The sequence below is a fragment of the Delphinapterus leucas genome, chromosome 9, assembly GCF_059928025.1.
Source record: "Delphinapterus leucas isolate spDelLeu-1000000601 "Yukka" chromosome 9, BTC_Dleu_Yukka2, whole genome shotgun sequence".
Taxonomy (NCBI): domain Eukaryota; kingdom Metazoa; phylum Chordata; class Mammalia; order Artiodactyla; family Monodontidae; genus Delphinapterus; species Delphinapterus leucas.
In genome coordinates this window covers 55,822,367-55,840,276 of record NC_143137.1, presented here as the reverse complement: position 1 = coordinate 55,840,276, position 17,910 = coordinate 55,822,367, and the positions used below count along the sequence as shown (strand labels likewise).

Genomic DNA, 17,910 nt, shown 5'->3' with positions numbered 1-17,910 from the left:
GGTATATCACTACTCTCCCTCTTCCCCATAATCCTTCTCTTTCAATTTTTGTCTTGATTATTCTCACACATTTGCTCTTTCTGATGAGTTACGTTTTCAAGTGCTGAATTAAAAACTCCATAAGTTTTGTAAAATTTAGAGATTAATTTGAGGAGTAAGGGGCAATTTTATAAAACAGGGTCTGCATCCCCAAGTGCGTGGTATCTTGTTCAGACCTTCTTCAGACGCCATTCCCAGCTGGTCCTCAGTTTGTCCAAGCCCTTGCCATCTCAGCAATCTCCTCAGACTCCTCCATGGCTCTCTTTGTGGGACAGGAGGTCAGTAGCAGGGGCTTCCCTGAGTCTTCATGTCCCCAAGAGGTTAACGGGGTCCTTTTTCTTTGCCATTTTTGGTCTGCTTGGTACTGGTTTTCTGAGAACTATGTTCTGCAGCAAAGCGCTGGGGCAAAGCTCATCATAATCTCTTACCTGGATTTCTGGTCTCTTTGCTTCCACTTTTGCTTACTCTGGCCCATTTTCCACACTGTGCCTCGTGTAATCTTTCTAGTCAGATCCCCATGGCCTCCTGCTGGAAGACCTTCAGTGATTCCCCATTGTATTAATTATTCATTGCTGCTGTAAAAAATTACTACAAATGTAACACCTTAACATAAATTTATTATCTTACAGTTCTGGAAGTCAGAAGTCCGAAATCAGTTTCAGCGGGCTAAAATCAAGGTGTCAGCAGGGCTGTATTCCTTTCTGGAAGCTCTAGGGGAGAATACATTTCCTTACCTTTTTTTTTTTTTTGGGCGGGGTACGCGGGCCTCTCACTGCCGTGGCCTCTCCCGTTGCAAAGCACAGGCTCCGGACGTGCAGGCTCAGCAGCCATGGCCCAAGGGCCCAGCCGCTCCGCGGCATGTGGGATCTTCCCGGACCGGGGCACGAACCCGTGTCCCCTGCATCGGCAGGCGGACTCTCAACCACTGCGCCACCAGGGAAGCCCCATTTCCTTACCTTTTCCGACTTCTACAGGCCTCCCGCATTTCTTGGCTCATGGCCCCTTCCTCCATCTTTAAAAACAGCCACTGTATCACTCTGACCTATGTTTCTCTTGTCACATCTTCTCTGATGCTGATCCTCCTGCCTCTTATAAGTATGGTCATAAGGACCCTTGTGATTCAACTGGGCCCATCCAGTTGGTCCAGGATCATATTCCCACCTCAGAGTCCCTAACTTCATCACATCGGCAATGTTGCTTTTGCCATATGGAGTAACACGTTCACAGGTTCAGGGATGAGGATGTGGACATCTTTGGGGGACCACTATTCAGTCATGGCTTGGGGATGAACTTGGCTTGCCAGCCCTGCAGTGACTGGCCCCCACTACTCTCCTGTCTAAATTCACTCTGCTTTCCCCTTTGAACTCCCTACTCCAGCCACATGAACTTCTTTCAGTTTCTGGAGCCTGCCCTCTCTGCTTCCTCCAGTCCTGGTCCAGGCTGATTCCTCTGCCTGAGAAAACCTTTCCCTACCTCTTCACCTGACTAACTCCTCTTCATCTTCCAGCCTTGGCTTAAACCTCACTTTCTCTGGAAGGTTTGGACAACCTTTTCTACTCCCTGCATCTTCTCCCAGACTTTTTTGCTCTCATAGCATCCTCCATTGCTTCTGGCCCTGCTTATATTGCCTTTTATATTATTGCTTATTTGATTATCTTCTCTCCCAGAATGTAAGCTCTTTGAGGGCAAAGGTGACAAAGGCAGCTCCACACAAGAGGGAGTTTATTAACTCCTTGCAGAATGAATTCATAAACGTTAATTTCATAATAGGATGCAAGTTATTTTACTCTGTAGGCCTCATATTAAAAGTATTTGTGGGCTTCCCTGGTGGTGCACTGGTTGAGAGTCCGCCTGCCGATGCATGGGACGCGGGTTCGTGCCCCGGTCTGGGAAGATCCCACATGCCGCGGAGCAGCTGGGCCCGTGAGCCACGGCCGCTAAGCCTGCGCGTCCGGAGCCTGTGCTCCGCAATGGGAGAGGCCACAATAGTGAGAGGCCCACGTACTGCAAAAAAAAAAAAAAAAGTATTTGTTCATCATTCATTCAACAAATATGTGTTGAGCACTGACTTGGGAAGTACTGAACCAAGGAGTTGAAATTAAGAAAAAAAATCATCTAATGTTATGAAGATGCTAAGGTTGTAGTGGTATGATCATAAGGACCTGAATAACAATTTTCCCTTTCTAGGAAAATGGACTTGGAGGTCAGTGAACCAATAGACTTTAGTTCTGGAGATCATCAACACCTGGTTTGGAAAGCAGTAGATGATACTATCCAGAGCAAGTCTGCTCGGTCCTACGGAACTTCATCTTCAACTCATGGGCCACAACAAACTCATGGGAATCCACGCTCCAAAGCTGGTGAGCGAGGGGATACCTATGTGGTAGACATTTCAGCAGAGATCACCACAGAGGACAGCAATCCTTTATCTGGCCCATTCTCAGAAGCAGCTATCCGCAGAGGTGAGAATAAAGAAATGACCTTTTCGGAAGAGAAAAGTTCTCTTAAAATGTTTACACAGGGTGGATTGTAGGATTTAATTTTGCTTTTAGTTTTTTCCCAGTCATGCTTTACCATGAAACATGACATAGGGCTGCAATAACAGATGGTCCCCAAGTTTTCCAGGGCATTCATAAATTCATGATACACATATTATGGTGAATAACTTGTGGTTTTCTTAGGAAACGTGAATTAGTCATTGAACGTAGAATGTTCTTGCCTACATACAAGATGATACCATGATATTGGCTTAAGTTTTAAACAATACTAATTCAGAGCCCTACATATTAATTCTGTATAGGAAATACATTCAGCTGTAACAGAAGTCCGAAAAACTGTGGCTTAAATAAATGAGAATTTTTTTTCTTTCATGAAATATGAAGTTGGAAGGTAGGCAATTCAAGGCAAATGCTTAGGTCCCCGGTGAACACTCTGCCACCTTTATGCCTTCTTAGGACCTGGACGACTTGAAGATGGACTGTGAGCTTTGAATCTCATTGCTCTCTCCCTGTGGCCCTCACCCTCTACCTTGTGGCTGGAAAGAGGCCTTCTGGAGCTCTTAGTTGGCAGCTGAGGCTGCAATGGCCATTATGACTCCCTGACATGGATGGCAGTTTGTGTTGGTTGTTGGCTCTCTTCTTGTGGCTTGAGCTTCTCATCACATGGGGCTGGGTCCCAAGAAGAGGTAGACCAGATGGACAAGCCCCAGTGTGTAAGCATTTATCAAGTCTCTATTAATCAAGCCAGTGCTAATGTCTCACTGGCCAACACGTCATGTGGCCAAGCCCAGCGTCAATGTGGGAGGGCACTCCACAGGTTTTGCTCAATTTAAATTCTTATTTGTCTTCTTGTAATTGGATTGTAAGTGTTCTTTATGTATTAGATCCCTTTTCAGATACATGATATGCAAATATTTTCTGCCAGTTTGTGGGTTTTCTTTTACTTTCTGAAGGTGTCATTTGAAGCACAAAGCTTTTACTTTTGATGAAATCAATTTATTTGTTTTTTTTTCTTTGCTTGTGTTTTAGGTATCATATCTAAAAAAATCATTGCCTAATCCATGCTCACAAAGATTTACACCTATGCTTTCTTCCAAGAATTATATTTCTTAGGTTTATGTCCATGATCCATGTTTAACTAGTTAACTTTTGTGTATGTGTGATACGAGAAAGGGGCCCAAATTCATCATTTTATACGTGTATGTCCAATTGTCCCAGCAAAATTTGTTGAAAAGACTCATCTTTCTCCATTGAATTGTTCTAGTATGTTTGTGAGAAATCAATTGACCATATTTGTAGGATTGACCACAAATGTAAGGGACTATTTTAGGGCTCTCAATTCTACTTAGTTGATCTATATGTGTGGTCTTATGTGGCTGGACCACATTTAACATCTATTCCCTCACAGTCCTTGATACATACTAGATGTGAATTTAATGTTAAGTAAGTGGGTATTTTAATGTAGGCAGCACACATATGTTGTGGTATTTTGATTAAGATAGCTCAGTCCTATTTCTTTGTTGTTACACTTCAAATGCACAGAAACTGCCCAGCAGAAGGACACAGTTGACAATCCTATAAGTCAACTTTAAGCAGCATTCTTTCTTTTTTTTTCTTTTAAAACTGGGATAAGGCCACGAAAAAGTAAATGGTCATCACTGGTGTCATATTCTGAGGGCTCCAGGAAAACCTGTGTAGTCAGCTGGAAGTAAGCGAACAGAGATGCCAACACGCCCTGCACTCTGCTTTGGCACGCCATTGGCTTGGAACTCCTTGGTCATACTTAACAATTCGTCAGGTTATCAAGTTTCTGCGCAAGCAGGAGGGAAGGGAGTTGCTAAAGGCAGGGAGGATAGAGAGAAAAGTGGTGGAGAAGCTCTGCAAACTCCCTGCAGCCCAAGTCCCTCTGCAGAGGGGTAAACGCCCTCTCCCCCGGTAGTTCTTAGGGCATCACTGGGCTCCATCTATGCAGGGGTGCAGCTGAATCCCTAATGATGGGTTTGCAACATTCTGAGACTTTCAGGTCACTTTTGGTCCTAAGGAGGATGGGGTGTCCATAATAAGGAATTAAATCCCTGAGTTTGGTCTTTAAAATTTGGGGGCTTTCATGGATAAACCCTCAGATCTTCAATAAAATGCCTCTAACAGTCTGGACTGAGTCTTTTCCGAGAGTTCTGCAGAGCTGTATTGTTGTCACTCTATTGGCCAACTCTAAATTAGCACTCCCTTTCCTATCATCAAAAAAATCAGAGGAAAATTTTCTTTCATTAAGTGTCAAAAATAGGTAATTACATTTATATTTTTACTTTTGAATATTGTGTCATAAAAATAAGGTTTCTGTCTCCTCAGCTTTCATCGTAAAAGTGTTCTTCCTCCTGTCAGTTCAGCTGCTGATCACTGGGGCAATCATCAGCCTGTTTCTTTTCTGGTAAGTCTTTATTACTGATGTAAATTAAGTATTAAGCTGCCCATATTAATTCTCACTGAATAGCTCAATTTAATTTTTATCATTAAAAGATTATCTATTTTTCCTTAATCATTCATAGGGTATAATATTTCTGTCGCTTTGTTTTTCTGAGGCAACTTCTAGGCGAAGGTGTTGGTAGATTTCTGGAGTTTAACTTCCTAAGCTAAGAATTTTCCCTTATTTGGGGCACTATTTTCTTTTTTATTTTCCCCAAGCTATTTCCACAGATAAAATTGGGTAAAGGAAGAAAGGTGAGACTATGGAGGCCTTGGAGGCTGGAGCTCTATTAAATGCAGAAATTATTTCAGGGACTATGATCCATCACGGCTTAAACCCATCCTTTGAAAATCTGTGTTTACAAACAAACATATGAGAATTTGATTACTTTTGCTTTGTGTACATATCAATCTCAGTATTTTTTAAAATTAAAACTTCACTAGGACATTTGCATTTATCCAAATTTCACTTACAACTTAAGACTGTGCTTTTTTGTGAATCTATTTTAAGAAGCAAGATACAGTTTTATGTTTTACTGTTTCCTTTCCCATCTGTCATTGTCAACCATGTAGGGTTTCCCCCCTTTCTTCTCATGAGATTGTTTAACTTCTACTTAAATATTACACTAGTTAGCAAAATAAGCTACTTATTGTGTAAAACTATTATTTTTTTAACCAGGAAGGCTTTAAGAGTTTGGGTGGTCAAGAATCCCTGGTTCACCTACGCACTCTTGTAAGTATTATTGGATTAAATTAAAAGTTTTTTCCACTAGCTATTGATTGATGTCCTTATTAAAAATTAGGTAAAGGTATAACATTCTTTTTTTAAATTAATTAATTAATTAATTTTTGGCTGTGTTGGGTCTTTGTTGCTACACGTGGGCTTTCTGTAGTTGCGGCGAGTTGGGGCTACTCATCATTGTGGTGCATGGGCTTCTCATTGCGGTGGCTTCTCTTGTTGCAGAGCACGGGCTCTAGGAGCGTAGGTTTCAGTAGTTGTGGCATGCAGGCTCAGTAACTGTGGCTCGCGGGCTGTAGAGCACAGGCTCAGTAGTTGTGGCGCACGGGCTTAGTTGCTCCTCAGCATGTGGGATCTTCCTGGACCGGGGCTTGAACCCATGTCCCTTGCATTGGCAGGTGGATTCTTAACCACTGCGCCACCAGGGAAGTCCCAAGGTATAACATTCTTGAAATGACAAAATTATAAAGATGGAAAATAAGCAAATTAGTGGTTGCTGGGAGTTAGGGGTTTGTGTGTGTGTGTGTGTGTTACCATAATGGGATGGTAGGATATCTTAATGATGAGATAGTTCCACATCTTGATTGTGGTGCTGGTTATATGGTTCTGCACATAGATTTGCATCATAGGTCTATGACATAGCATTACGTATATACATGCTGTACCAATGTTACATTACTGGTTTGGGTATTCTACTTTAAATATGTAATATGGGGGGAAACTGAGCAAAGGTTACACAGGACCTCTGTTCCCTTGCAGTTTCCTGTGAATCTACAAGTATTTCAAAATAAAAAATTTGAAAAAAGAACCCACAAGCTGTGTATGGATGGCAATGAGAAAAGTTAATTTTAAAAGCAAAAAAAAAAAAAAAAGGAGGTAAAGGTAATAATCTACATTTTTGTTTACTTTATAATACTTATTATCAGATAATACATTTCTATATCTATCTACCTATAATATCTCATATGACATATCATATGATATAAGCAAATAACACATGGTTTTAAATTATCCCCAGGCCAGCATTTTTTGTTGTATTTATTATACTTGCTTGCTGTGGGAAGCTCCGCCGCCAGGTGCCTGCGAATTACATTCTTCTGGGATTATTTGTAAGTAAACCTCATTAGCATCCGTTGTCGTTCATCTCTGAAATATATTTTCATCACATTATTAAATTCATTCCATTTATTGTGGAAAATATTTCTGTGGAATAATACAGATAGAAATTATTTGTGAGACATTCTCTTGGATGAATTTTGAAGTCATAAACTTACTTATGACCTGGAATCCACACCCTTGTAACAAACTAGAGAATTTGGGGACCCTGGGCTACTCCTCTGTGCCAGCAAACTTGCTTCTGAGAGGCCCACTCCGGAGTCTGGGCTACATTTCAGGAACAGTTAACCTGACTGTCCTCTGTCAGAGACAAAAAACACATTTTGCTGCGGAGAGTGAGTTCACAAATTGTGTGCAAGAAATGTAATTTTCCTTATTTTTGTAAAATTTATTTTATTTCTATTTCAATGTGTCCTGACTCTATTGCAATTGAGGTTTCTGTTTATTAATGTTTATACCAGTCAGGCCAAACCTCTTGCCTCCTGGAAGTAGTGGACTCTCTGAAACTCACTGACAATAGTATTAGCTCCTCTTAGGAAAACCCAGAACAGAATCGCAGTATGATTTAGTGTTCTGGAAAGAAAGTTAGATTCTTTGCGATTGCTCCCATGAACTGCTGACCACCCTTCCCTGTGAAGATTTACTTACCAATTCACTTGTTCCTCACCTGGTTCCATATCAGAGTTGAGATAGCTTATAAAATATGCAAAATAGGCCTTCCCTGGTGGCGCAGTGGTTGAGAGTCCACCTACCGATGCAGGGGACACGGGTTCGTGCCCCAGTCCGGGAAGATCCCACATGCCGAGGAGCGGCTGGGCCCGTGAGCCATGGCCGCTGAGCCTGGAGCCTGCTCTGCAACGTGAGAGGCCACAACAGTGAGAGGCCCGCGTACCGCAAAAAAAAAAAAAAAAAAAATATATATATATATATGCAAAATATAAGAAGATAAGATAAATTGGTGGGGAAATCTGATGGAAGGAAAATAAAGCCAGAGGTGAGATTCGTGCGCAAAATGCATAGTTCCACGCATTTGAGTGTGATGAGCCTAGATTTGGATCTGCGCCTCCTGGTGGTCAACGTGAGCAAGGACACACGGCCAAGGATGAGGTTCTCTGTGGGTACCACACAGCGTCCAGTGTGAATCATGCGTCGGGGAAGAACAGTTTCCTCATGACGCTGGAGAAGACTGTCTCTTTGATACGCACATTTGGGCATTTCTTCAGCTGACGGAGCATTGAGGGGCCTTTCTTAGTTGGTGTGGATACACTGCTCATTGTCCAGGTGAGCGAGTAGTCTCCCAGTTCCTGCACTTAACAGCAGAGACCACACTCAGAAGGGGTGGGAGTTAAAAGCCAGACATAGAAAGACACTGGGAATCCTGGGGAAGAGACGATGGGACGGGGAGAGGTATTTTTCCAGAAATTTTTGGATGTTTTCTTTTCACTTTTTCAATAGTTCTAATCTTTATTTCAAGAAGAGATCAAAGTTATTGATCTCAAAGGAAGCTCTCATTGCCAAGGTTTTGCTATTTATTTCTAAGCTGGTAACAGCCTAAGAGAAGAAATATTATAAAAGGGAAGGTTGAAAGCAAGCACATTGTTAAAATATCATGTGTACGTGGAATAGGTGCACTTAAAAAAAAAACCTGTAAGGTCAATAAAGACAGCTTACTTTGGTCCGTTGAACAAAGTAGAGAATCAGCCTTACCCACTGGGTTTGGGAGATCCAGAGAGGCAATCCGGGACTCCCGGGACTCCGGTTCTTTTCCAGTCTCCAATCCTGGACGTCATTAGCCAGCTGACGAAGTTCAAAGCCTCCCAGGCAGTCCTAGCACTGAGGATAGGATGTGTCCTCACATTTACTCCCAGAGACTAGAAGGTTCTTTCCTGGCTCTTGCCATGGACCAGCTAGTCTCTGGATCTGTCTCTGATGGAGCGTCCTACCAGCTGGGGAATGTCCTCAGGCCCTGCAGCCGCTGCTGACTGTAGTTCTCACTGGCCTGCTGGCTGTCCTGGAGCCTGACTGTGGGCCTGGGCACATCCTCATAGCCTTTTTGGTCTCATCCTCCAGCTTGACTGCCTTCTGGCTCTCATCCCCTCCCTCTCTCTCTCACTGCCCCATCCCTGGCTCCATTTGGACCATGGGAACCCTCCAGCCCCCATATAGCCCCCATACAGACCCAGTGCAGCCCCAGTGCAGCCCTCTTCAGAGCCCTGGATTGGCACCTACCAGTGCAGCTCCATGCTTTGTAGGTGTGTCCTCCAGCTCATCCCCTGGTACTGAGGTCTCAATCCTCATTCCACGTCTGAGGTTTGAAGTATTTTATTCTCATCCAAGCACTATGGGAAAGGTCAGTACGGAAACCTTTGGTGGAGCGTCAGTAGAAATAGCATATCCTGCTCTGATAAAATGTTTAGATTCTGTGTGAATGGCCCTATTTGATTAATGACAATATGGTCTACAGATAAAGCTTTTACGTTGGTTTCCACATTCCTAATTAATACATATTTAAGTTACTGAATATGTTGAAAGTTACTATTGTGTTCTAAGAAATATTTACACATGAAATAATTTTTTCTGTCAGTCTTGGGGAGAACGATAAGGAAATGTTTGTTTCCGTTATTTATTTCCCATATTCATAGCCTGTAGCTTTGTGTGCTGGGATCATACATACTCCCAATAGCTCACTAGACCCTGCCAGAATGCACAAACCTCAAACCATCTCTTCTGGATTTTGGCCTTGGGATTCAGGCTTCTGATTTATTGTGATTTTTGTTTCTAGACAATACTTCAAGGTCTGCTGCTAGGAACCGTGTCAGTCTAAGTCTTTGATACACATTTGTGTGTGTGTGTGTGCTTTTCTTTGAATGTTATGTGAACAATAATCACAGTCTCTGGTTTTAGTTTCTATAATGCCGAGGAAGTGTTATGGGCAACGGCAGGAACCACTCTAGTGACCATATCACTCACTTTATTTGCTCTTCAAACAAAAGTACGTATTATTGAAGCAGATTTCTGTCATAAGGGAGTGTGTGAATATGTTTCTTTGCCCCTCCTGACCCATTCTGCTCCCTCTTCCCTCGGGCTCTCGGCTTTCTGTGGGCCTCACCTCCATGGAGTCCTTGCCTTCAGGCTTCTGGCTTTTCTAGTAACCACGTTTAAAAAGTAAAAGGAGGCAGGTAAAATTAGTTTTAATAATATATTTCATTTAACCCAGTATAGGTGAAGTGTTATCATTTCGACATGTAATCAGTATAGCAAAAATATTAATGAGATACCTTACATTCTTTATTTCGAAATTCAAACCCAGTGTGTATTTTATACTTGCAGCAATCTCAGTTTGAACTAACTCTATTTCCAGTGCTCAGTGGCCAAGTGTATTGAAAGCACAGCTCTAGACAAACTTTCTTAGCAGGCATCAGAGTCACCCAGAGAGCGTGTGAAACACAGAATTCACTCCTCCTGGAGTTGCTGCTTCACAATGTCTGGCGTGGGGGCCGATAATTTACATTTCCCAGGCGTTGCTGATGCTTCCTGCCTGAGAACCAGACTCGGTGACCTGGTAGATTATTCTCTTAGTGTCGTAAGGGTAGGGAGTGAAATAGGAAAAATAGAGGAATTAGGAAAACACTCTTGCAAGAAAATACCTTGGATTCTTTTGCTTCCTAATCCATTCTTTTTTCAGGCCAGAAGATGAATATTCCTCTTTCTTTAAAAAAAATTCTAATCTTCCCTAGGCTGACTTGGTTACTGATTTATAGAAGCAAAACCAACAAGCATATTAATAAATTTTAAGATTACAAAAGAATAATTAATAGTAATTTTTGAAAGCTTAGTATGTGTATTTTTATTGAAATATATACATACAAATGTGAAAAAGGTACCCAGTTAACATCTTTGTCTATTTAATTCCATTAATATAGTCTATGCATATGCTTTTAAAAATATGAATGATTATGACCATACTATACTTACAAATTTACATCCTGCTTATTCAGTACATTTTTTATTAGGGAAAATTTTATATAGATACAAAGATAGAATAGTTTAATAAACTCCCATGTGCCCATTACCTAGTTTCAAAAATTATCAATTTGTGGCTCCTGTTATTTCATCCATATCCTACCCTTTTCTCCCTCCTGAAGAAATACAACACTTTTTATGTAGCATTTTTCAGTGCTTAGGGGCTAATGGATTTCCATGGTTCTTGGGATTAGCCAGGGGAAATGATTAGCAAATGGGCCAGTTTCTGTCTAGCGGGTACACGATGCATCTCTAAACACCTTGAAATTGCTTATGGATGATACTTTAATTGGTTTTGTGTTGTTTCCTCAGTGCGATTTCACCTTGCTAAATGGAATGCTGTTTGTTTTACTCTTCGTACTTATTATCTATGGAATTCTCTTAATCTTAATACGATCATATGTAAGTGGGATCTCCTTTGTAAACCTCAGAGAATTGTTAGAAAATAGGGTGAAGTGCTGGTTGTGTTGTTGGTCTGGATCCTCTGAGAAGCAGACACCAGATGGGTGAAACTTGCAAGGACTGTGATAGGAGAAATGTCTGTGGGAGAAAAGTGTGGCGGCAACGAAGGCTGGAAAAGCTGTCAGACCACGACAGCATATGTGACCCCAGGTTCAGGAGAGGGAAGGAAGGTGGGAGCACTCTGGATGTGGTGCCATCAGGGGCTCCTGGAGCTAATGTGGACCATTACAGCAGTCCGGGGTCTCCCAGGAAGGTCCTGCTGCCCCCACCTGAGATGGTGAAGCGTGACCCAGGAGCAAACTACAGTGGGTTGCACCACACAGCCACTGGACCCTGGTCAGTTACATGCCCCTCCCCGTAGCTGGAGGTCTGTGAGGCCACCTGCTGCACCAGTTGTGGTAGGGGACCACTGACAGGAGGTCTGGGCATGAAGATTGAGCTCCGACCCTAGGCGACAGCTGCCCTCCCCTGAGAGGATCTTGTGGTGAACGACTGACAGACCCTTGTTCTAAGTATGTCCAACCTTGCTGGACTCTGGCAATTTTGAATCCTTCAGACTCCAGTTGTCAGCTGTTTGCTTACACCTAGCTCAGTCTGGAAACACTGTGCCTCCCTCTCTGTGTCACTGACTCCTGATTTCTCTCTTTCCCCAAGAACCTTCCCTGGTTAGCAGAGTGCTCCCCATGCCTCTAGGACTAGCTTTCTCCTCCTAAAGAGTGAACGCCATTATGCTTCTCAGATGTTATACACCACTTCCTTTTGCTCTTCTACAGCCAAACCCTTTGGCATTTAGGCCAATTTGTCACATATTCTGATCAGGGCTGTTCCGGTTGCAAGGAACACATACCCCTCAGACTAGGTCAAGGCAAAGACCCAGAGACTCTCATGGAGCTCCTAGGTGGGAAGAAGAGCCAGAATTCACGGAAAAGGAAACCCCACCTCCCTTTCTTAAACTGAGGTGATCGGCTATCTCTGCTTGTGTAGTAATATCTCCAGCACTAGCTAATGATAGAACTGCTGCCTGGATTCCTCTATCCTGAGAATTGATTTCTAACTGGCCTAGAGCATCTGTTTGATCCTGGTCACAGGTAAGAGGCTCTTGGTCGGTCAAGAGATTCACTGCTATTGGAGTGTTATCATCCACCTCTTGTCAATCAGCTCTAGCAAGGCTGTGTGAGGGTCACTATGTTCTCTGAGCTGAGGGGAGGGCACATTCTCTTGAAGAACTATGTGGATGCGGCTTGCTGAATGGAATTGAGTGGATGCTGTTGACTATGTTCAAGAAAAGATTCTCTCCACATCTTTGACTTTCTTAATATCTTATCTAACAGCAGTGACCTAAGTGATCCCCTGAGTTGTTCCAAGTCTTACTCTTAATATACAGTTGTTTCCTTTCTTTTTGCAGTGGTTGCATCTATTGTATGCTGGACTTGGTACTGTGATCTTCTCACTCGTAAGCGCATTTCTCCCTTTCTTTGACAAAGAGTATGGTGTGTGCATCGATGGGGCCCTAAGCCCTCTGCTAGGCCTGGAGTCAAGTGGAGTCAGTAATTTACTGGAAAGCTCCCCAGGTCACTTGCTCCTTCCTCTGTCTTGTCCTCCTCCTCCTCCTTTTTATTTTTTATAAAGACAATTCTTTTTAGAGCAGTTTTAGGTTCTTAGTAAAGCCAAAAGAAGAGTACAGAGATTTCCCATATACTCCAGCCTCCATACATGCATGGCCTTCCCCATTATCAATATCCCCCACCAAAGTGGTACATTTATTACAATTGATGAACCTACATTGACATATCATAATCACCCAAAGTCTGTACTCTCCATTAAGGCTCACTCTTGGTGTTGTACATTCTATGGGTTTGGACAAATGTATAATGATATGTATCCATCATTGTAATATCATACAGAATATTTTCACTGCTCAAAAAATCCTCTTTGTTTTACCAGTTGATCCCTCCCCATCCCCAACCCCTGGCAACCACTAATTTTCTTACTGTTTCCAAGTTTTGCCTTTTCCAGAATGTCATAGAGTAGGAATCATACAATATTAAGCCTTTTCAAATTGGCTTCTTTTACTTAGTCTTTGCACTTAAGATTCCTCCATGTCTTTTCATGGCTTGGTAGGTCATTTCTTTTTAGTGTTGAATAATATTCCACCATCTTGATGTACCACAGTTAATTTATTCATTCACCTACTGAGGTGAATCTTGTTTGCTCTCAAGTTTTGGCAACTATGAATAAATCTGCTATAAACATCCATGTGCAGGTTTTTGTGCAGACAGATGATTTCATCTCCTTTGGGTAGATACCAAGGAGCATGTTCACTGGATCATACAGTAAGAGTATGTTTAGTTTTGTAAGACTGTATTCCAAAGTGGTTGTAATACTGTGTATTCTCACTAGCAGTGTATGAGAGTTCCTGTTGCTCCATGTCCTCACCAGCATTTGGTATTGTCAGTGTTCCAGAATTTGGCCATTCTAATAGGTGTGTAGTGGTATCTTATTGTAATTTTTTTTTTTTTTTTTGTGGTGCGCGGGCCTCTCACTGTTGTGGCCTCTCACATTGCGGAGCACAGGCTCCGGACGCACAGGCTCAGTGGCCACGGCTCACGGCCCAGCCACTCCGCGGCATGTGGGATCTTCCCGGACCGGGGCACGAACCCGTGTCCCCTGCATCGGCAGGCGGACTCTCAACCACTGCGCCACCAGGGAAGCCCTTATTGTAATTTTAATTTGCATTTCCCTGATGATATATGATGTAGAGCATCTTTTCATATGCTTACTTGCCATTTGTATATCTTCTTTGGTGAAGTGTCTGTTAAGTTCTTGGGCCCATTTTGTAATCAAGTTGTTTGTTTTCTTATTGTTGAGTTTTAAGAGTTCTTTGTATATTTAGGAGAACTGTCCTTTATCAGATATTTCTTTTGTAAATATTTTCTCCCAGTTTGTGGCTTGTATTATCATTATCTTCACATTGTCTTTCACAGAGCAGACATTTTTAATTTTAATGAAGTCTAGTTTATTCACTATTTCTTTCATGGATCATACTTTTGGTGTCATATCTAAAAAAATCATCACCACACCCAAGGTCATCTAGGTTTTCTCCTATGTTATCTTCTAGGAGTTTTATGTTTTACATTTAAGTCTATGATTCATTATGAGTTATTTTGTGAAAGGTGTAAGATCTGTGTCTAGATTCATTTTTTTGGCATGTGGATGTCCAGCTGTTTCAGCACCATTTGTTGAAGAGACTATGTTTACTCCGTTGTATTGCCTTTGCTCTTTATTCTGTCCTGTTGATCTATTTGTTTAGTCTTTTCACCAATACCACACTATCATCTTGATTACTGTAGCTTTATAGTAAATCTTGTTGTCTGGTAGCATCAGTCCTCCAACTGTTCTTTTCCTTCAATATTGTATTGGCTATTCTGGGTCTTTTGTCTCTCCATATGGTTTGTCAATATCCACAAAATAACTTGCTGGGATTTTGATTGGGATTGTGTTGAATCTATAGATCAAGTTGGGAAGAACTGATATTTTGGAAATATTGAGTCTTCCTATCCACGAACATGGAATGTCTCTCCATTTATTTAGTTCTTCCTTGATCTCATTCATCAGAGATTTATAGTTTTCCTCATATAGTTCTTGTACATATTTTGTTAGACTTATACCTAAGTATTTAAGTTTTTTGGATGCTAATGTAAATGGTATTGTGTTTTTAATTTCCAATTTCACTTATACATTGCTGCATATAGGAAAGTAATTGACCGTTGTATAGTAACTTTGCATCCTACAACCTTGTGATAATTGCTTATTGAACCCTCAGATGCTCCTGGGGCTTCTAATCCTGACCAGGGCTTCCCTGTGGGCTGTCTGTCTCTTGCATGGTGTCCTGAGCCCTCTTCCCCTGGAGTTGGGGGGAAGACAGCTGGATCCCATCTCACCTTACTCTCCCACTTTCCTGTCTGCCTTCAAACATATAACCTCACCTGAGAGGTGCACTCCTAACCGCCAATACATGAAATGATTAGGAGTCATTATCTCTCTTGTAAGAAGAAATAAGATAAAGTCACAGGTTCTTGGAGGGGAGGAAGAAAGAAAAGCACTTTTCCACAGAAGGACTCCAGGGTGACAGATGGAGGCTAAGAGCAAGGCTGGAAGCTCAGCTGCTGGAGGCCTTTTTTAAAGGATGACCAACTGTCCTCATTTCCTTGGGACTGAGGGGTTTCTGAAGACACACAAAAGTCCTGGGCAAACTGGAATGGTTGGTCATTCTAGCCTTTTCTGCCACAGAGTTACTGGAATCAGACATAGGGAGAGGGAGGTTAAGTGGGAAGGGACTTAGTGGTCCAGGTGAAGCAGCCGCTTTGGCAACCCCCAGGCTTGGGTTTGACTCTCTTCTTTGCCACCTGCTACAGTGTGATCTTCCCTTCTTGGAGGCTCTGTTAACCTCACCTGCCTCAACTGGGTCATTCCCATATTACATGAGATGACATCTATCATGAACTGATACGAGGCTACCCAGAAGGTGCCCCCTTCTTTTCCTCCTGTTTCTTTCCTCCCTTCCTCCTCATTCTTAGAAGGCTGAGTGGGAACCAGGACACAGGGAGAGCTGATGCCTGAATTACTTGGGACAGGTTTCCCTGTAGTGGATGTTGTTCTAAAATGGATTATTTTAAAGAGTCTTTAAAACCCCAAGAATTCTTTGTAATGCCAGGGTTGACCTGTCTGATGCGGCTCTGCCTCACAGCACTAGACTCTTAGTCTACAGGCTGGATATAAAGACCTGAGGAGCAGCTTGTTTTCTTTTCCTCCTTCTAATGCACTTGTGCTGCCCACATCTGCTCACTTTGCAACAAACACAAGGGTGAGAGGGCTCTCTGACTTTTTTTCTTGATGCTTTAGAAGCTCATAATTTTACCTACCGCAGCTGAGCTAAAACATTTAATTGGGGTTTATTTAACCATATATGAGTCTTCTCATTCTATTTTTTTTTTTTTTTGCCATATGCGGGCCTCTCACTGCTGTGGCCTCTCCTGCTGTGGAGCACAGGCTCCTGACGCGCAGGCTCAGCGGCCATGACTCACGGGCCCAGCCGCTCCGCGGCATGTGGGATCCTCCCGGACTGGGGCACGAACCTGTGTCCCCTGCATCGGCAGGCGGACTCTCAACCACTGCGCCACCAGGGAAGCCCCTTCTCATTCTATTTTGAAATACTGACATCGTCACAAAGCCATCTCCAATGTCAAGTTTTGAAAAATGCTATCACCCAAAGGAAAGTTCAGAATTATTGCTGTGGGTGAATCTAAATGTTGGGGAACCATCTTTATTTTCATTCTTTTTTTCAGTGAGAACATGTGGGAAAATCACAAACACAGGGCATTTTGTAGTTTCTCTCTGTGTCCAATCTGCCCACCTGGTCTACATCACTGGCTAAAGGCACAGAGCTTTCTGGACTTGGAAGGAAAGGAAAGTAAGGCTCATATATTTGGTCCCACTGGCTTCAGGAGAATGAAACACTTGCTTTAATAGATAAAGCATAAACTTGGGGACATCATGAATGATTGAGGCTGTAAGAATAATATCTATAGCCACAAATTTACTCTCTGTGATATATTTACTGATGGGAAATAATTTTTCCAGATAATTTTAGGATACTTACTTGATAGAAATGTACAATTTAAGTAGCTAATTCTTCTTTCTTTTCTTTAAGTACTTGGTGATGGATGTACAGCTGATGGTGGGAGGGCGCCATCATCATTCTGACCTGGACCCTGAAGAGTATGTTTTTGCTGCCCTGAACATCTACATGGACATAATCAACCTTTTCCTTTTTATTTTGCAACTGATTGGACTGGGACGGTAGTCATACGGCCAAGGCTGGCTCGTGCTGAAAAGAGGCAAGGAGGGATGTCTGTGAAGACATACAGAGGTTACCACACCATAAGCCCTTCTATTTTAAAATACTTAATTTTTTTGTCAAATGACAGTGAACATTCAGTAAATGTTAGCTGTAGCTGTTATATATTTTTAGTTCCACTGTCACATTGCAAAACTTTCTGGCGGACGTTTCTGATTTTTATAAATTCAAAAGGTGAGCTACATAACTACATACTTACAAACATTTGTAAGATGCTCATTACTTTGTGGAAGTTTTCCAGGCACTATTTAAAGCTGTAAGCAACATCCCTCTACATGAATAAAATTGATTACTGAAACCCATATTTACTCCATCCTCTTCTCTTGATTTGGACATTTGGTGGGAAAATTTTGGCATCTGACTTTTTTTAAGAGTAAGAGAAACTATAAAGAATTCTGCCTTTCTCTTGGATTCCAGAGTCAGACTGGAGAAGTAAATTCTATCTTGAGAGATCTCTGTTTCTATCTCAAACTATCTGTGTGCTCCAAGGGGAGCCTTTTGGGTCTGAACCACTTCAGTGTCTGGCAGGAGGATAAGAAGGGGCCATTTCCAGCATGGATGAATTGTGCAGGGGGGAGGATGGGGAAATTAGATGAACTCTTCTGGTCTCTCTAGTATTTATCATAGAGCTTTATTTCAAAATTTAACTGAAC

The 17,910-nt window shown here is 42.2% G+C and overlaps 1 protein-coding gene across 1 annotated transcript; it reads left to right on the top strand.

Moving 5' to 3' along the window:
* The first annotated feature begins 2,054 nt into the window (after positions 1 to 2,054).
* On the top strand, positions 2,055 to 17,430 carry LOC111180898 (protein lifeguard 2). The gene is given in 9 exon segments (XM_022585755.3): positions 2,055 to 2,501; positions 4,887 to 4,965; positions 5,680 to 5,733; positions 6,758 to 6,848; positions 9,638 to 9,696; positions 9,760 to 9,847; positions 11,191 to 11,280; positions 12,746 to 12,793; positions 17,051 to 17,430. Coding segments are annotated over 9 exon segments (933 nt in total). The 5' UTR covers positions 2,055 to 2,230; the 3' UTR covers positions 17,204 to 17,430.
* The last annotated feature ends 480 nt before the right edge of the window (positions 17,431 to 17,910 follow it).